The sequence below is a fragment of the Bufo gargarizans genome, chromosome 2, assembly GCF_014858855.1.
Source record: "Bufo gargarizans isolate SCDJY-AF-19 chromosome 2, ASM1485885v1, whole genome shotgun sequence".
NCBI lineage: Eukaryota > Metazoa > Chordata > Amphibia > Anura > Bufonidae > Bufo > Bufo gargarizans.
In genome coordinates this window covers 697,667,077-697,687,928 of record NC_058081.1, presented here as the reverse complement: position 1 = coordinate 697,687,928, position 20,852 = coordinate 697,667,077, and the positions used below count along the sequence as shown (strand labels likewise).

At 45.2% G+C, this 20,852-nt stretch overlaps 1 protein-coding gene across 1 annotated transcript in view; it reads left to right on the top strand.

Moving 5' to 3' along the window:
* The first annotated feature begins 309 nt into the window (after nt 1–309).
* Nucleotides 310–20,852, top strand: part of LOC122926321 (mucin-19-like) — a 52,629-nt gene continuing 32,086 nt past the window's right edge. Inside the window, exons 1-4 of the mRNA XM_044277694.1 lie at nt 310–463; nt 1,954–2,003; nt 2,725–2,772; nt 6,549–6,731. Coding sequence (XP_044133629.1) covers nt 1,967–2,003; nt 2,725–2,772; nt 6,549–6,731 — 268 coding nt within the window. The 5' untranslated portion in view covers nt 310–463; nt 1,954–1,966. The remainder of the gene's footprint in view (nt 464–1,953; nt 2,004–2,724; nt 2,773–6,548; nt 6,732–20,852) is intronic.

The following is a 20,852-nucleotide window of genomic DNA, read 5'->3' as shown; positions in this document are numbered from 1 at the left end:
TGTCAATTATAACAGTTAGCAGAACTACAGTAGAATTAGATTTGAATTTTAAAATTTGGCTGTGAATGGAGTTCACTGCATAAACCAGCTCAAAAACAGTAAGCCAAAGTTTTATTTTGTAAGTTCGTAAACTTTTTTTTGTAAATTTCTAAATGTAAAATGTCTAAAAGTGGAATTATACCATAAATGAGCCCAGACACGTTGGATAATTGTCGGGATCATTCCAGAAGAAACTTGTCTCTACGGTTCCTGCTTAGTTAATTGGCCTCACAAATGAGTCAGAATTAATTGATGCGTTAATTGTGCATCAGGATGACGAGCCATATGCTTCATTTCTCTCCTGGTTTGTCTTGAAACCTCCCACTGGCTCTTCTGGTTCCTTGGCTGAAATACTGGTATACACTGCAGTACAAGGAGAGACTCACAAAGCTAGGTGTATCAGGATTCCACCTCTCTGACAAACGTAAGTCGCAGAACAATCCCTTCTTGTCTTTTATGTCAGACCGTTAGTAGGATTGATGAAGCACTCTGTAAAATCTGGTTTTAATGGGTTAGGACTGGAGATGTTTTCCAGGTTCTCAGATCATCGTTAGGCAAGTGCGTTAACTTTACTAGTCATGGAGGACAACCCAAAATCCAATGCTAGCCTCAATCCTCTTGTCATCAATTGGCTTCTAGACTTGTCCAATTCTAGATTCTGTGCCAGGAATAATACTTTTGGTTGAGTATTTGGTTGCTTTGGTTATGTGTTGGTAGAAGATCATCTCTCAATGGCGTAGCTATGGCCCTGGTGCCTAAGGTTTTCCAAAGGTTCATCCGCCTCATAAAAAAGAAAGGTGGAAGTGTTGGGACAGATTTGTATCTTCTGCCACCAAAGACACAATTAGGTTTGGCCACCATAATGACATAGTCAAGAGGTAGGGTGACAGCCACTATGGCCACCATTACTGCTAATTGAGTACTGACTGTAAATGGTGCCTTGTGAAGTTTGGACAATATTTAAATCAGGCTTTAGCAGAGGCGTAGAGCTCAGTGTAGTAGAGCTCAAAGTCACAACCATGCCCCGGTCACAGAGTGGGTCCGAAGGAATCTGTGGAAGTAGAAATCATTATAAATAGTAGGTGGAGCCCTGTTGCTCCAGGGAACGGGAGCTTGAAGGTTTACCTCTGGGTTTTAGTATGTATATTGGGTATTAATATGCAAATCTGGAATTAACTTATATTTTTTTAGCGTACACAATGGGGTCATAAAAAAGCATGTACAAAGTGGCGGGGGCTGGATGGGGCAAGTTCACTATCATTTACACTTGTTTCTAGTTGTAAATGACAATTAAAATCGACTTCAGTCAGGGGCTGGGGTAGATGTCAACTTAGTCACACGGATCGCTGGAGGATGCGAGGTGTGCCCCTCATTATAAATTAGGTGCCTCTTCCGGCAGTCTGGGGGATATCAAAGACTGGTCTTTGATAAATGACCCCCATTGTGCCGGGTTCTGTGCCCAGTCCTATTACCAAATTGTCCACCCTTAGGGCTCATGCATACAAACGTATTTTTTGTCTGTGTCCTTTTTTTTTTTTTTTTTTTTTTTTGCGGCTCATATGTGAAACCATTTATTTAAATGAGGTTGCAAAAAAACAAAAACAAACAGAAATTACTCTTGTGTGCATTCCGTAAAAAAAAAAAAAGAGAACATGTCCTATTCTTGTCCATTTTGCGGACAAGGAAAGGCATTGTTACAATGGATCCGCAAAAAATACGGATGTAACACAGACATCACATAGATATAATCCTTTTTTTTTTTTTGCAGATTTGTGTTTTGCAGACCAAAAATACATACGGTCGTGTGCATGAGCCCTTACTCTCAGTTTGCGCCCAGTACCTACCTGGGTAACTCCATAATTATGTTTATTTCTGGTTTCCACCATGATGAGAGTTGTTTTTCATCTTTTCCAGTTGCAGCTAAGAGATGCTAAGAATCATCACCATCCTACTCGTCACTCTGGGTAATGTAGATAAACATCAGCTTAAAGGGGAAGGTAGTCTAAAAAGCTAATTACATTTGGACAATTTGTGGGATTTGGGGTGATGATGGTGAACCATGAGCTAGGACCTTATCTCCTTTCAAAATAAGGTGACCTTGGCCCTCTGTAGTCTTCTTCAAAGTAGCTTTGAGATGCAACCACAAGGAGCTGATACATTTTCCATAGACTACACTATTTTTGGATCTGAATATTTTGCAATTGTACGTACTTAATGATTTAGTATAGCCACTGAGTTATTCAATAAAATCTACTTGTATAGCGCCACCTGCTCTTAGTTTTATTCCTCATCTCTCTGTCCACCTCACTGAGGTGGCCGCACATGCTCAATTTCAACCTTCAACTGCCATCAGCCCTGTCTTCTGTTAGAAGTTGTGTCAGTTACAGGACATGCGTGTCCCCTGAGCACACGCCTCCTGAGCTGTGATAGAGAGAGCTGCAGCAGAAAAGATATCCCCCTTGAGCTGCCAGCTTGAAATACATGCAAGAGCAATTAAAGCAGTTTTAATTTAGAGGATCTCTAACCAAGAATACAGCCAATGCTATAGAAAAGATCTATTCACGTGACATTTGGGGGGAGGGGTATGTTGTGCTGAATATAACAAATCCAGTTCTGCTAAACCTATATTTGTTTTTGCAATTTCATTATTTTTTAACTTTCCTTTTCCTTATTTTCAATTTGAAGCCTTGAATTCTGTGTACATCCAGGGACATGGAAAAGTCGTAGGAACAAGTAAGTGCTAAGGATTAAATAATCATATGGCTATGAAAAGAACTGCCTAATACTTCTCACAGCTAGTGATGAGCGGCAGGGGTCATATTCGAATTCGCAATACTTTGCGAATATTTTGTAGAATATTCTTCGAATATTTGCAAATTTGAATATTCGTTATATTCTAAGATTTTTTTTACTAGAAAAATCAGCAAGGTAATGCAAATTTTTACCGCAAATTTTTCAACTGCCGAGTAAAAACATGATTCCTCCCTGCTTCTTGCTTGTGGGCCAATGAGTCATAGCACTATATTGAATATATTAGTTTTTTTGAATATTCGTTATATTCTAAAACAAGAATATATATAGTAATATAGCGAATATTCGGAAAAAAAACAACTAATATAGAGCAATTTAGCTAATATAGTGCTATAATCTATTTTTTTAATACAACATTTTTAATACAAATTACAACAATTAGACAAAGAAGATTATAGCACTATATTAGCTAAATTGCACTATATTAGTTTTTTCCCCCGAATATTCGCTATATTGATATATATTCTTGTTTTAGAATATTACGAATATTCGAGAAAAAAAACTAATATATTCGATATAGTGCTATATATTTGTTTTTTAGAATATTCATCATTTTTCCCATCTAAAGTCATGATTCCTCCCTGCTTTTTGCTTGTGGGCCAATGGCTCATTGAAGCAGGGAGGAATCATGTTTTTACTCGGCAATTGAAAAATTTGCGATAAAAATTTGCATTATGAAAATTCGCAATCAACACTACTCCGAGTTCTAAAGTCAAAGATACTGCAGCCTTCTCATTGGCCCACAAGCTAGAAGCAGGGAGGGATCATGTGTACTGGTTAAAAAAAAAACTTGAATATTCAAAATTACAATTATATACCACTATATTCTAAATATTCGCTAATTTTTTAAGTACCTATATTCGCAATAAAAATTAGCAATTCTAATATTCGTGATCAACACTACTCACAGCTGAGGGTTTGTTACAGTACTATCTAACCTAACCTATTTCCAGGAGCCTAATCAGCCGCATTAATTTCTCTCATGCTACAATGTATCAGTGCAGGTAAAATGTATTAGAATGAAGTCTAGAGAATTGTCTACACTGGCTGTAATTGTAACAACCCCCCACATGTGTTACTTCCTGTAAAGGCTTTCTATCTTTGTTACGTAAGCGAGAATACAGAGGTGGACAGCTGAAAAACAAGTCCACCAATCAACCATAACCTTAAAACCACAAACATTTCCGATTCTGGCGCATGAAGAGATTGAAGATGTGTCAGTATTAAGAGGCCTGTGTCAATTTGGTGCCTTTTGCTCCAGTCTTAGTGATTCTCTTTGTTGCTCTTACTGACCAATCAGAAATCAGCTTTCATTTTATGTCCAGGAGGAGCCTGGAAAAAGAGAAAATACCCAGGTTCCCTGAAAAGTTGGCACCTATCAGGCCCTAGCTGGGTGTGGCACCTGCGCTGCATCATTAGACACGCCCCCAGCATCCACACAGTGAGGGGGCAGCAGAAAGGGAATGGAAAAAAAATGGCTACGTGTGCCACAACTTATTCTTTCCCAGATGGCCATGCCATAAAGTTGGAAAACATGCGCCCTAGTAAAATTAAAGCTGCACTGTGATTCTTTGCTATGGGCAACGCAGACAGTATTTTTTAGATTATTTCATAAATCTGCACCATAGTTATGACCCAGTCACCAGTCGACCTCATCAACGATGCTCAGTAATTTCCTTATACTCAGGTTGTGGAGGTTAAAATTGTGGAAATCTGAAAAGGGGAGTTTTTCTTTGTAAAAGAGTTGTGCAAGAATGGTCCCACTTGGCCGGAACTATAAAGGGAAGCTTATTTACTGACACTGGCTCCTCGCTCCACTGAGCTACTCCACTGGGTTTAGGATGGCCACTGGCTTACCCAAGAAAGTCTGACTTCACCGGCCACCCCCCCCCAACCTGATAAACCACACCCATCACTGTGAAGCCACAACCCCACCTCCGTGAAGCCAAGCCCCCATCGACTGGCGAGAAAAATGGGGGAGGAGAGGGAAGAAGTTTCTGAGGGGAAGGTGAGCTGGGGCAGCCGGTGAGCTTCTCTCCCCCTCAGTCAGCCACAGGGAGCCATATCTGCTGCTCTAGTGACTGACTGGGGGTGAGAGAAGCCTCAGTCAGTTGCTGCAGCTCATGCTCAGACAGCGCAGTGCACTTCAAGAGTGGACATTCCTGTGTCCATCCCGGCCCTGCACCGGACGGAGGACAGGGAGCCATAAAACCACACTGTCCGGCCTAAAACCGGACGTCTGGCCACCCTAACTGGGTTCCATAGCTGAAAACATCCGATTTGACAATCACTGGCCGTGGCAGAGACTAAATCCCCTTGTGTCATGTGCCATTTGTCATGAAGTATGGGGAGCTGGTCACTGCTGCGGCCAATGATTGGCTGCAGCGATGTCAAAAGTTTACAGTGACTGAGCCCAGCGGGAAGGGAAGAAGTGGGGAGCCAGCGTCGGGAATAAGTCTTTCCTTTACACGTCCGGTTGCCAACTGCCCCCTCCCCGCCCTCCCATTCTTGCACAATCCCTTGGATCACAAAGGAATGTGATATTGATGGTCTATCCTCAGGTTAGGCCATCAACATCTGATCAGCAGATGTTCAACTCCTGGCACCTCAACCAATCATTGTAGCTTCGGTGAACCCCAGAACGGCATAGCTCCGTCTATTGTGTAGGGAGCAGTGCTGTAATTACCAGCTCCGTCCACTAGACAATGGACAGAACTACTGAATGTTGTTCTGGGGCCTACTTCTACTACTAGAGTTATAATAAATGTTGAGTGAATCAAATTTCACAAAGTGGACTTCGATCCGAATTACAGGGAAAATTTGATTTGCCGCAAAGCCGAATTTCCTCGTGCTTCCTGTTAACAAATCAATTTTACCTAAAATGGCGATAAAACAAAAAAAATCATACTCACCTCATCCATTTGTGTGCGAAGAGTCCCCTTCAGCCGTCTTGATTGAAGATCCCACTCAAGATCTCATGCGCGGTGATGTATGATGTCACCACGCCGGCTTGTGTGATGACATCATCACGCACTGCGCAAGATTTTGCACTGGATCTTCAAGCAAAATGGCCGCGGCTGGCTCTTTGCTATAAAATGGATAAGGTAAGTATTTTTATTATTTTTTATTTTTTTACAGATTAACCCGACAGCCCTCAATGGTCATTTAAGATGCTGCGATCAGTATTGAACGCGGCATCTGAGTGGTTCATCATTTGCAGCTGCTGCATGCAAAGAAATTAGCTTCGTGATTAAGTGCCAATCACATGTTGATGGCTTCCAAAACCATAATCCTGGGGCCCCTTTAAGAATTAAACAATTTGGTCCCTCACAAAGACTGCTCCCCCCTGTTTCATACTATATAATACTAATATGTTCTATTTCTACCAACTGAGATGTGATGTAGATGTTCAACCACCAGAAGAAGCATTAAGGCCCATCAGGTTGAGGTCACCTCAAGAGACATGGATCACATCATTAATAATTTCTCCCAAGATCCTTACGCTTGCCCATTTTCCTGCTTTTAGTACTTCACTTTCAAAACCTGTTTATTTGCTGCCTTAATACATCACCATCCCCCTCGACAGGCACCATTGTCACCAGATAGATAATCAGTGGTTATTCAAGTTTTTCTGTTATGGTCGATCAGTCTAAATCCCTAGCCATGAAATGACATCTAAGTCTTTGGTTTTCCCATAGAGAAATGCCATTTGCAGCATCAAGTCTGGAGAGAATGTGGAAGCTCCTGCCCAAGGAATTGTGAAAATTATCTAGCCCCTAAAGCCTTCTGCTCCATGAGCTGCGTCCCTGGCTGCTTCTGCCGTGTTCCATTCATATTTTATAAAGGAAATTCTGGAATCTGCGTTCTCCCCAAGAATTGCTGAGATGGCAACATGCACAGTACAGCGCCTTCCTAATGGGTAAAAGTCGGGTTACCGCAACATTTCTGCTATATTTCAGATTCCTGCGAATATAACGAAAAAAACATCTTAGCTGATGTGAAAAAATTTTACTCAGCTTTTTTTTCAGCTGCTCAAAATTTTTGAAAAGTTGTGTGAGCGCCCATAAATGCCATCACAACAGTACCCACAGGGTTAGTCAGAGAGCATTTTGTATTAGTTTAGAGTGTCTTCCCTGGGTCTGTATTTAGGCGATTTGGTTTGTGGTCTGAATTTGTTTAAAAACCCCTTAGTGACCACACACATTTTTTTCAAATCGCTATAACTTTTTAGTTTTTTTTAATCAATGTACTTGTATGAGGTCTTATTTTTTGCAGGACAAGTTATAGTTTTAATGCACCATTTTGGGTACATGCAATAATTGATTAAAGTCAGATGTTTAGCTAAACCCCCCCCCCTTTGTTTATGTCAGTAAAAAGGCATATTAGTGGTCACTAAAGGGTTAAGGGGTGTCTGGTCTGGGGCCTGTTTTTATTGTAAGAGTTGGTCTGGGGTGTGAATTTATTTGTGTTGCAATGGTCAGGAGAAGTCATCATGGTGGCTTGGCTGGATGGAGAATAAAGAGAAAAAAATGTCTGTTATATTTTATAAACGTATAACTACCTGGATATGTATCAGTTTACTGTGTTTATTGTTGATTGATGCCAATAAAGCCCTCCTAGTATTAAATCTATCACATGAAGCCTAAATTACTACTGAAGACAAATCTATATAGCTGCCTTTGAGCTCAGTTATTACCATTAGACTGATCATAAGCCACTAGAGAACTTTAAAAAAAAACACATAAAAAAACTGTACATGGTGCTACACCTAAAAAAGAAATACAGTTATATGTGGTATACAAAAAGGATCTAAAATTTATATTGTAGTCTTCTTGTCAAGATCAGCATTACTTCACAAACCAATTCACAAATACACTTCCTATTCTGAGATGTTCTCCATACAAGCAGAGGATGTGTTCTTCGTATTGTTCATTGCTCAATGCTCGTTCATCAAGTGATATTTGGTGCAGACACCTGAATCATCGTTTCTGGAAAGCGTATGAGCAATAACAGGAAGCCATCATTTAACCTCAAACAAATTAGCTTCCTTCCCAACAATTGTCTGCTCAGCGGAGCAGTGTAAGTGCGCCTTAAGACTGTCTACAATTTTTTTTTAAGTTCACTGAACAAAATATGCAGCAAGCTTCTGAGGAGCCAGTGCAGAAGATAGGAGTGGTAGTGGACCTGATGAGGCGATGTGTCATGGGGTACTCCCTCAGGCCATCGGTCCGTGGGGTTCTGTGCAGTGGAAAGGTTACGTGAAGGAATCAAACACATATAAGAGGACATCAAACAGCTCTCTTTACTGAGTGCAAAGGATAATTTGCGGTACATCCAACAAGTTTAGGTACAAGGTGCAGTTTCTGTCACTAGATCATGAGGTATGGTGGCTGATTAGATAAAAATGATGGCACTCAGAATTATTCTAGCTGACAAAGCTTCTCTCCTGATTCCTTTTAACTACGGCTATAAAGCTGGCACCTGTCGTTGTAGGTGTCCCCTGTGTAAAGCTGGTTTTAGGGGTTGCCTATACTGAACGATGGTGACGGGTGTCTTAACTTGTTCTCCTTCACCTTGCAGCAGTATATGCAAATCTGTGGTAGCAGAGCAGAAGCTGATGGGCATACACCGTGACTTCTCACTAGCCTAGCTAGCTATTTCTCCTGACAGGAAGTCGTACCAGCCACTCCTATCAAGAGAGGGGATAGGGTGGTTAGTTGCATTCCCAGTGCCACCCATATGCCATCTGCTGGTGTAACAATATATGCAATGTATGACACAGAAAAACATTAAAGTAGCATTACAAACCAATTTGCAAATACCCTATCTGGGGTATTGAAGATGAACTCCTGCAAGCATTAAACATTGCTGTTCTTACAGGAACCAGAAGAAAAGGTATTGATTTGTATCAGGGACTATTGGAGCTTTAGGGATCAGATAAACATACAAAATGCAAAACACAGAGTCATCAGACCAAAAAAGATGCCAGAAATGATAGCAAGGACTCCATCTTTTGACCACACATGGGTCCAGAGATAATAGAAGCAAGTAAATGTGCAAACAAAGAAAAGAAGCACTGATGACTCACTAAGTGCTCACTCTACCCTGGAGCAAGCTACAGAAGGCATGGACTTAATTTCTTTACCAGGAGAAGATTACTTAATAACTGTTCATAATTATCTAGATTTCTGGGAGACTGAAGCAGTTGCTGATACCACCTTAAAACTATTATACACAATTGAGTCACATTATTGCAAAACCCTGCTACTATTCAGAGTAACCTAGTGCTCTATTGCCAAGTCCAGCATCAGCACCCGGCATACCCAGGCAAGTGCAGGGGCCCACAGCTCCTGGGTGGGTCCACAGCACAGCTGCCAGAGGCCAGAAGCAATGAGCGCTTTCATCAATACAGATGGAAGCGCTCATTGCTGGAGCGCAGGGTGATGGGTCCTGTCACTCATCCCCTCCTTCAGGCCAGTGGCATTCTGAAAGACTTCTCCCCGCTCCACCCTTCAGCCTGCAGGCACGGATCGCGCTGCCGGCCTGTGTGGCCGAGCCTGCAGCCCAGTAATCTGCATAAGCTCCGCCCATACAGTACTGCAGAGCGATCTGTGCCTTCAGGGAAGAGAGGACTGTGAGCTTCAGGAATGGGACAAGGTGAGTAGTTACTGTGTTTTTTTTTTAATATACAGAGGGGTCACAGAGGACTTTATTACTATGGAGGGGGCACAGAGGACTTTATTACTATGAAGGGGGCACAGAGGTCTTTATTACTATGGATGGGGCACAGGGGACTTTATTACTATGGAGGGGGCACAGAGGACTTTATTACTATGGAGGGGCACAGAGGACTTTATTACTATGGAGGGGGCACAGAGGACTTTATTACTATCGGGGGGGGGGGGGGGTACAGAGGGTATTTCTATTATGGAGGGTGCACAGAGGGCATTACTACTCTGGAGGGGGCACAGAGCCAGAGGGCATTACTACAATGAAGGGAGCACAGAGGGCATTACTAATGTGAAGGAGGCACAATGGGTATTTCTACTATGGAGGGGGCACAGTGCCAGAGGGCATAACTACTAGTGATGAGCGGAAGGGGTCATATTCAAATTTGCGATATTTCACGAATATTTTGTATTTACTATGAAAGGGTCACAATGGCGATTATTACTGTGAAGGGGCACAGACAGGGCATTACCACTGTGAAAGGGACACAGAGAGGGCACAGAGAGGGCATAACTACTGTGAGAGGGCACACATCTGTACAAAACTACTGTAAAGGTTGTACAATGAGGGTAATACTACTGTGAAGGGGTAATTATTTTTTTTAAGTATTGGGTGGTGCCAGAGAAAGGACTCACCCTGGGTGCCAAACACCGTAGGCACGCCACTGAAAAAGGGAACTACTTGCTCCCCGCTCCACCATTGAGCCGCCAGCGCTCCACAGCAGCAGCGGCACAATGTCCTCACACATGGTCCTGCTGATCTGTGTAGGAGGAGGAGCGGGGCAGGCTGGGAATCAGCCTCTGCCCCGCCTACACAGCAGCGCCATGTGTCACAGTATCCTGCTGCTGCTGATGGGGAGCGCAGATCATGGGAGGGGCCAGGTGACTGAGGTGCAGGGGCATAGCTACAGGGGGTGCAGTGGTAGCAGTCGCTACTGGGCCCAGGAGCCTGAGGGGGCCCAAAGTCCTATGTGCCATATAAGAGGACACTGTTTTTATAGAAAGTACATGCTGGGCAAGTTACACCTCTGGCTGAAGGGAAGGGGTTAGGTCAAGAATTTGGATTGAGGGGGGGTGCTATTTCAATTTTTGCCTCAGGTGGCACAAAGGCTATATGTTTCCCTGTCCCTTGCCACAAAGTAGGGGGCCCAAGCTGAACTCTTGCACCAGGGCCAATGAGCCTTTAGCTACGCCCCTGCTGAGGCGAGGAGGATTTATTGTTTTCTTTTTTTACTTCTTGTGAAGGGGACACATCTGGGAATAATCACTGTGAAGGGGGTACTGGGCACATATCTTGGCATATCCACCGTAAGAGGACATATATCTTGGCATATCTTCTGTGAAGGTGGCATACATCTTGGCATATCAACTGTGAGGGGGCACATATTTTGGATATTTTGGGACATCTACTGTGAAGGGGGCACATATCTTGGCATATGTACTGTGAGGGGGCACATATCTTGGCATATGTACTGTAAGGGGGCACATATATTGGCATATCTACTGTGAGGGGACACATATCTTGGGATATCTACTGTGAGGGGGCACATATTTTGGGATATCTACTGTGAGGGGGCACATATTTTGGAATATCTACTGTGAGGGGGCACATATCTTGGTATATCTACTATGAGGGGGCACATATCTTGGCATTTCTACTGTGAGGGGGCACATATATTGGCATTTCTACTGTGAGGGGGCACATATCTTGGCATATCTACTGTGAGGGGGCACATATCTTGGCATATCAACTGTGAGGGGGCACATATCTTGGCATATCAACTGAGAGGGGGCACATATCTTGGCATATCAACTGTGAGGGGGCACATATCTTGTCATATCAACTGTGAGGGGGCACATACGGTATCTTGGCATATCTAATGTGAGGGAGCACATATCTTGGCATATCTATTGTGAGAAGGCACATATCTTGGCATATCTACTACGAAGGGGGCATATCTTGGCATATCTACTGTGAGCAAGCACATATCTTGGCATATCTACTATGAAGGGGGAACATATCTTGGAATATCTACTATAAAGGGGATATATCTTGGCATATCTACTATGAAGGAGGCACATATCTGTGAGTAGACCTGAGGGACTGAAACACTGGGTAGAAAATAACAGTATACACATAAGGACTGATTGACATATATCTGCGCTGTGTAAGGTATTTCATCTATAATACATGCAGTTTCATTGCTGTAATGTCACAATGTGGAGTGGGGGAAACTTCCCACTGTACGATAATAGGTATGCGGGGAAGCAGCTAGGCCAGGATGTCGGGATCAGGTCATCTCCTAAAGTGCCCCTAATCCTCGCCCTAACTCCTCACCATTTGAGCAGACCTGGATGGTAGGAAGGCTCATACCCAGGATACCTAGGACCCTGAGTCGCCCAGATAATCCCTCACATTGGAGCAGGGGAGAGACGACCTGTTCTTCCAAGACACGGAAGAGCAGGAGTCTCTGCAGGGCTAACAGCAAGGAGAGGAAGCCAAGTGGAACGGCAGGTAAGTATCCAATGGCGGGGATAACCACTGAACCAAAAACCCAGGAAGGCATGGTAACGTACCTGCCACAGCTGCTGGACGGCACAACATAAGATCACACCAAGGTAAACTGGAACCCATACAAACTAACTGCGATCCAAACACCAAACGGATGCAGTACGTACTGATACACAGGAACCAGCACTCCAGCAACAGCTCACAGACTTGACATTTAGTTCATCCCTCCGAGAAAACCATGAGACCCCCTTCCCAAGGCCACAACAGACAAACAGGGGAACATCTAGCATTCATGCTGGACAGAATACACCAAACTCTGACCAGACACGGAACAACAACTATACATACAACAACCCCAAGAACATATACCCACACCAAACATAACAACAGGTAAGATAGGGAAAATGGAGGAGACATAAGGAAGACATCACTGGAGACATCGATGTCCCACTAGATGGCCCTCACACAGGAAGATGTCACAGCGCACAACACAGAGGCCGCGACATTTAAGCATCGTGCAAAATGCCACAAGGGGGCCCACTGAGACTTTATTGCCCAAGGACCCACATGAACCTGGAGCTGGCACTGTCTATTGCATCCGTTTGCAGCACATACAGCAGCTAGACTGGCTGGGAGTGATTAGTAAGCTCCTGGTAGGTTGTCAGGTATCTGGAGCCATGCTGACTGCAGTATATCCCACAGCTGCTGGAGGGTGCATGGGGGGGGGGGGGGGTGGTCCATAGAGCAAACATGACCATCAAGGTGGTCCTACAGATGCTCAATTGAGTTCAAGTCTAGAGAATAAGGGGGTCAGGGAATTACAGTACTTGGAAGTCTTGGTCATGCTCTACCAACCAATGTTGGACACTTCTAGCCATGTGACATGTCGCATTGTCTTGCTGGAAGATCCCATCCTCCCCAGGGAAGACAATCATCATGTATGGGTGTACGTGATCTGCAGGGATGGATTCATACCCAAATCGGTTGAGTGCCTTTCACATGCATGAGTGGCCCAGAGAAGTCCACAAAAACATTTCTCAGACCATAATGCTGCCACCACCAGCTTGCGTTCTTCCAGCAACAGTTGCAGGGTGTTTATTCTGTGATGTTTCTTTCCTGACACGTCAATGTCCATCTGTTCGATGAAGAAGAAAATGTGACTCATTGGATAAGGCAACGCTTTGCCAATCAGTGGAGGTCTAATTTTGATACTGTGTGAGAACTGAAGTCATTTCTTCCAATTAAACCTCATTAGCAGAGGTTTAGTTGCAGTAACCCAGTTAAAAGAGTATCTGCAATGGTTTTGCAGTACACCGCCCTGCAGGGTATTTCGATGGTGAGGTCACAGTTTGCTCTGGGTTACTCACAGTGTTCTTGAAAAACCCTGGGCAGGCGTACAGCAGTGATGGAGAGGTCGGCACAGGAGACCTCTGAGGCACTCTCAGTCTATAGGGACCAGGCCTGATGGTAGATAAGATGCCCTGGATGTTGCAGGTGTTTAATGTGCCCGTGGCAAGATCCCTTTAATATTCGTGTTGCCAGTGCCGGTAACGGTGGCACACCGATTTATGATAGGAATAATTGAGGAACACGATGTTGTGGTGAACCAAAACTTCCTTTTACTGGAAACAGTCAACTATTTACAGTCTGGGTTCAGTTTCACATGCAAACAGGTTGTTACAGGCAGGCTTTCACAAATGGCAGGCACAATGTTCGGGCAAGATACTCAGAGGGTTAAAACACTTACAGACCAGGCTGTACTTTTCCTCAGAATCCTGTCTGTCTTTATCCCAAGGCCCGTATGCCCTATTGATGGCTTTATCCTTGGTTAGGGAAACTTCCTCAGGTATATATCTCCTTGCATTAAATAGATCCTTCTGCCCTTCAGCTCTCTGTATTAGCTGGAGACACTTATGCTCTGCTCTGCACTTTATGGGAACTGCAGGTTTCTCAGGAGGTAACTCTTCCCCTGGTAATAACTTCTGAGCTGCACTTGCTCAGGAACCTCAGGCAGGCTAGACTGCACTCACTAGCCTCCTGGACTACACTGCCCTGCTCTTTCCTGTCTGGGCCTAACTATATCCTAGGGGTTCCCTAGCTCCCTCTACTGTCTAGGAGGAGGAACTACCCCTAACAGGCCTGATACAGGAAATGCACAGGGAAAATCACATAAAGCATCATATAAAATACAATGGCCATATTAACCCTTGTGTAGTGCCCACATTTACCTAGTGGGACACTACAGTTTGATAATGTACTGTTAAGGTAGTGATCTACACTTTATGCACTGTATGTTCCAGCATTAGCTAGGCGAGGCCAGAGCTAACAATCCTGGCCAAACCCTCTCTGGAGCTTAGGTTGTGAGCTGGCTCCACCACCTAGATCCGGGAGATTCCAATCAGAGCAGTTGAAGATGGATTTCTAGACCTAAGGCCCTATTGAGCAGGAGCTGATGCAAATACTCCATGACTTCTCACAAGCCTAGCTGACAGAAAGTCGTACCAGCCCACTCCAATGAAAAGGGGGATAGGATGGTTATCTCCATTCCCAGTGCCACCCATATGCCATCTTCTAGTATGACATAGAAAAACATTAGAAACCACATTACAAACCAATTTGCAAATACCCTATCTTCGCAAAGACTAGTGTTGAGTGAGCATGCTCGGCCGAATACCAGTTCGGCTTGAGCATCGCTATGCTCAGCACATGGCAGTATTCGGCCGAGTACTGCATGTGCTCGAGCGCAATGCTCGAGTCTCCTCCCCACACGTTTCGCGGCTGCTAAGCAGCCAACAAACATGCAGGTAAGTACTGCCCTGTGTGTGATAGCAGCAATATATATTTGTAGCGCAACCTCCGCTAAATTGCTCAGTGTTAGGGAGAGCTGTGCATAGAAAGGGACAGACAGTTTAGAGAGCGTAATAGGAAGATTTTTATACAAATTTTTTTTTTCAGAAGCATAAAAGTCCTTTTAAGGACTATTGTGTGTGACAGCAGCAATATATATTTTTAGCACATCCTGCGCTAAATACTGTGTGATAGGTCGCTACGGACAGTTACATTATTCGAGCCATATCTGTGACATCCAGTGCAATTTTTCCGTAAATGGTGTCTTCTTCTGACAGTGACCTTACATTTTTCCTATGAACCAGGCACCGACCCCTCTTCAGAGCAGGGGGTGCCTGGTTTAATGCTCGGGTTCTCCCATTGACTTCCATTATACTCAGGTGCTCGGTAGAGCCCCCGAGCATCCCGATGTGTTCGAACCGAGCACCCGAGCACTACGGTGCTCGATCAACACTAGCAAGGATGCTGTTGAGGAAGGGTTGAGACGTATGCATATATATCCATGCATGCCTGCAAACACGTGCGGGCATGTATGGTATATATGTGCATACATTAACCACAGCATCATGGGACAATGTGGGCAGATGTGCCCAGCATCTGCGCACGTCTGCCCATGGTGATCCCCAGGGGCTCATGGTGGCCCCTGTGGGAAATATGTGGTCCCTGGAAGCTGTGCCCCCTTATAATCCCCCTTATATTAGTATATATGTGTCCCCTTATAGTTAGTATATATTTCCTGTATGACCGTGTATATATTGGCCATGTATGGCCAGTGGGGACATATGTATGTCCCCTGTATGTGATGCCCCAGGTATATGAGAGTGTGTGTATATATAGATATGTGTGTATGTATTTGCACACGTCTTTATGTATATACACTTGTGACTGCTGACTGGTGACTTCAAAGGCAATTGATTTGAGGTTTATCAGCCTATTTACTATGCGGCCCCACCTTGTGTTTGTGACATGGCTGGGTGTGTGGTGCTGTGAGCCTCAGGGGGCCAGCCAGTTGTCTGCTGCAATCTGAGTGCATGCATTCCGTCACACGCACACGATGATGTCACATGCCTGAGGAAGGAGGAGGGGGCTGTTTTGGGGCTATAATAACCCAAACCGAACAGAGGCCTCTCTCTTGCAACCAGACTAGATTCAGAGACACATGGGAGAGAGCGGCTCCATGATGACGGTCTGGAAGAGGCCTACTAACGCTGGAAGGATTAAGTATATCCCCTGACCCCCGACCGCTATATCTCTCACCCCTGGTCCTGTAACCCCTATATTTGTGTCCCTGATGTGCACCTTGGGCCCTGCCTTATAACCCTTGCCCCTGATGTGTACCCTGGGCCCTGATTACTGGACACCCTGACCCCCCAAACCCTTGCCTTATTGTATCCTTGTTTGTACCCCTGATCCCACTGGCCCCCCCCCTCACTGTACACTTGCAGGGTATTTATCCCCTGCATTGCTGTACAATTATCCCCATTGTTAATACCCCAGCTCTCCTGCTGGTATTAACCTCAGCACTCACTGGCAAATAACCCTTGCAGTGCTGAATCTATACCCTCTTGGAACCCCGTAGGGACAGTATAGAGCTAGGCGGGTGGGTTGTTATACCTGTATGTGTGTATTGTATAGTTAGTTTGTGGGTGGAATTTGGGAACGTGTAGTGTAGTGGAGTGCTGTGTATTTAGTGTTGTGTAATTACTGTATTGCGTGCTTGGTGTATTAAATACTGTGTTACTTGTACCCTTTGTGTATCGTGTACTTGTTAGCGGTAGTTAGTAAGGCGCATGCAGCTAGCATTAGTGATTAGTGTAAAGCATAGCGAAAGTATTGTGTATTTATTATATAAAGGCATAAATAGGCGGAGTCATCACTAGATGGCTCCTCCTATTTAGGAATATTAATTATCGATATTCGCATAATGTTGGTGACTAATATTCCCCCTTACATTGGCGAGTCAGGCCCACTGCTTAGATTTTGAAATCTGTGTTTGGTTTTGAGGTTAGAGGTCGGCCATCCTGTGAATTATCAGGCAAGAGAGACGTGGTCAGCGGTCTGAGCGTCTAGGAGAGACGTGGTCAGCAGGTCTGAGCGTCTAGGACCTGATAATTCGGACAGGTAACGCGACTCTTCCTCACAACACCAAGCGCAGATCAAAATCTTTAGCAGAGAATCTATATTCTATCTGTGAATTAATATTTTGCTATTTGCTTTGCACGGTCACTACACCGCTCGAGTGATTGCGAGGGAGAAGAGGATACGTCACTGGAAGAGATCCATCTTCAGTGGGAGCAGCGTACAAAGTCCAGGCTGGTCGGGAAGAGGCGATTCCGGGAAAATGGACTTCTTCCAAGCAGCTGCGAGGAGGTACGGCCCCAAGGAGAAGATGGATGCTCAAACGGTGAGTATGGACTTCCCCACACTGCAACACTTGAGCAACACAGTACATTCAATCCCATCCTCCCCACCACATACAAGTCAGCAGAGATGCTGTGGTCCGATTTGTTGGCACAGGCTTGTAGTTATGACAAGCTTTGTGTTAACAAACGGACGGTGTTGAATAAGGCCACTAAACGGCTTCGGATGCTAGGCCAAACTCGTTCATACGTTTGAGGCTAGCATCTGTAAGCCAAAGGAAGTGGCGCTGGTGTCTCAGTCAACAGAGACAATTCCTCCGGCTGTTCACTGCCAGTGCTGTGCCAATAGTTCCGACCAGGTTTCGGCATTACGGGCACAGCTGGCAGGAGAATGTGCAGTCTACTGTTGACCGAGATGCGCAGGTGGCTCGAATACAGTCACAATTAGTGGAAATGCAGAAGCAGAAGGAGGAAATTGAGGCTCAGTTGACTCAGTCTTATACTGAGGTCAAGGCCTTCAAGGAACGCACTGCCTCTACTAGTGTGACGGTAGCCAAATTGAAGGCTCACGTTGCTGTAAGCTCCCAGATAATAACTGGCTTGCAACAGGTCATCACCAAGTTGGTGCCGGCCCTTTCTTTTCCCATAAAGTCAGGGTCGGAATATCCCAAAACTTTGCCCTATGCAGGGCAAATAGGGGGGAGAGTAGTCTGTGACAGGCCAAATCACCAGACCAAGCCTGTCCAGACTAACAGAGATTTTTCCCTGACTTTGGGGAAAAGAAACATCGTGAAAAGTGCCTCCCTGAAGATGGAACAATTCAGGGAGCGCGGTTGCAGTGTGGACGGACCTAGGCCACACCGGGCAAACATCAAATGCTTTGCTTGTGGTGGCTTGGGTCATATAGCGAAGCACTGCAAAACACACAGGACAGAAAGCCCAATCAGGTGCTTCAGGTGTGGGAACAAAGGACACATTGCAAGGAATTGCCCTTGTGCAAGTAATTGCAATGTGTCCAGTGATGGGATTCAGGTAGCAAATCGTGCAGCGGGGTCTAGTCAGCTTGGCCATAAAGGGGTAACCTCTTGGCAGCATCATCAGCTGCTGAGGAGCCAGAGTGGCCAAGCTAGGCTAGGCAACATTTGACACCCCTGTACTATTTGTTACACCGTTTGTTCCCTATACATGTCCATGTTGTGTGTTTTTGTTGTCCATTGTAACGTTCTCTTTGATGTTGATGGTGGTCCTTGTCTATGAGTGTGTTCCACCAGGCTGATTTATGTAGTGTTGTAATGTCCCGTCTGCTGTCTTGTTTCATTCTGTGTCCCCTTGGAGCGAGCAGTGTTATACTGTGGATCGAGAACGTATAGGGTCGCGAGCAGATAATATCACACGGGAAATCCTGCTGGTCGGGAGAAGGCATAAGGACCTTCTTCATGCAGCACACAAAGGATGATGTGATATTATTCTGGGCAACCAGGGTCTCGGATCGATACAGATAACACTGTTGTGCTCAAGGTTTTCGGTAGGGCTGTGTTGCGCTGGGGACTGGGGCGGACAGACAACATTGGGGTAATGTTGTGCTGCGCACTTAATTCTAGTCCGAGCAGGTAGCACAGCTCTGATAGGGATTGGACGCAGAGTGTTTGGCAGCAGAGTGTGGACTGTGTTCTTGTGTTGTGGGGTCCTGAGGAGCCGGGGCATGCCTATGCCGTTGGTTCTGCGGGCCTCCACAAGATGGGATCACAGGGGGAAGTCAGCCTGGGTACACATGAGTGGACAGGGATGCGGTGCCATCAAGATGGTGCTTTGTCCACAGAACTCCAGTTATCCTAACCTAGTAGGGAGGCCATCCTTATCTGTTGGTGCAGAGGGATGTGTAGCAGAGGACACGCTCCTCTGAAGGTAGGGTGTTCAGACACCAGTGTTGGGATAATGAGGAGTCCTGTGAGACAAAGGGCAGCCCAATACCTTTCTCTACCCATGGGTCAAAGGTATTGGTGATGGGAATTGTTATACATTTAACTGCACCGTTAGGGGAGAAATTCCCCTGGGAGCGCCTGGTATTTTCTTCTGCCATAGGTTTTATATGGAGCGGAAGAAAAACCCAGGAGAGGCCACGGAAGAGGCCAGCTATTCCCCCTGACGCTCTTGGGAGGCTCCAGAGGATCCCACTGGATTTTGGCAACCAAGCGACCTCTGCCTAGAGGTGTTTTAGAGATGGAGGACTGTGCCACAATCCAGCGGGAGCATTATTTAAGGCTCTGGAGGAAGATTTGGAGACGTTCGGGTGGAAGAGCATATCACTTGTTTCACCCAGTGAAACTTCTTCTGGTTCTGGTGATCGTCATCTACAGTCGGAGGGTCAAGGGACTTATTGACCAAAATACACCAGAACCAGACAGAACTGTACAGAACTATCCGGAGGAGGAGGCTCAGGACATAACCAAACATGGTTCCTGTAGCCAAATATTATTGTATGGACACGTTTTGTTTTCTATGAGGGTTCGGGATGTATACTTGTACTACCCTGAAACCTCATAGCACAGTGTATTTATTGATTTTGTTTGTCGGTCGATGGTGTACCCATAGACACTCTAGGTACAAATGTGTGACAGCCCAAAACTCGCCCAACGCACTGCGGTGAGCTATATTTTGACTGTACACATTTGTATCCTATAGTCGTTTCCCATTGACACAGGGGTCTACGACCTACCTGTGTCTTTGGAGGTAGAGAGGAATGCCAGGTTGCATGAGTCTCTATGGGTACACACATATAATGGAATTTGGTGTTGGGAGGGATGTAACATGTATTTTGTGTGAATGGGGATAAGGTTAGGTCACGATAGGGACAGGATCATTCATTTGCCACCTTGAACCCTGGAACGGTGAAGTTCTTAAGGGAAGGGCTGGATGTGTAGTGTGGCGGAGGTGTTCTCCGCAGTAGAATTTAGGTACTATGACATCACCGCTTAAGAGTCTGACCTGCCTTGTAAAGACCTATTAATCTGTCCACGGGAGAACCGCACCCGTCAAGATGGAAACAGACGTTGGAAAGTTGTGATAGAAGAAAGTTGGGACTGAGACTGTGAGGGTGAACCCGCTCCAGATTCCTTGGAGGCGGGCCATACCGGAAGATCGGCATAACTACCGAGAGACTGTGGGGGTGTGGTCACTCCAAAGTGGGGGTGGCTGACACCAAGAGACGGATAAAAGAAAGGCCAGTTAAAGACTGTAAGGGTGAACCCGCTCCAGAATTGGGGGGGACGAAGATACCTGAAGATCGGCAGAATTACCGAGAGACTGTGGGGGTGTGGTCACTCCAAAGTGGGGGTGGCCGACACTAAAAGACTGTTAAAGAGATTGTGGGTGTGTGGTATCCTAAAGATGTCAAGAAGAAGACTGTGTATCCTGTGGACGGAGTAGTAGGTTACGGTGAAGGGCAGGTCGGAGGAAAATGGATTAGGGATGTCTAAGTACCTAAAGAACAGTGTACACTACAGTTCTTCCTGAACTTCCACCTAGGATGGGGTTGAGGGGGGGGCAAATATATCT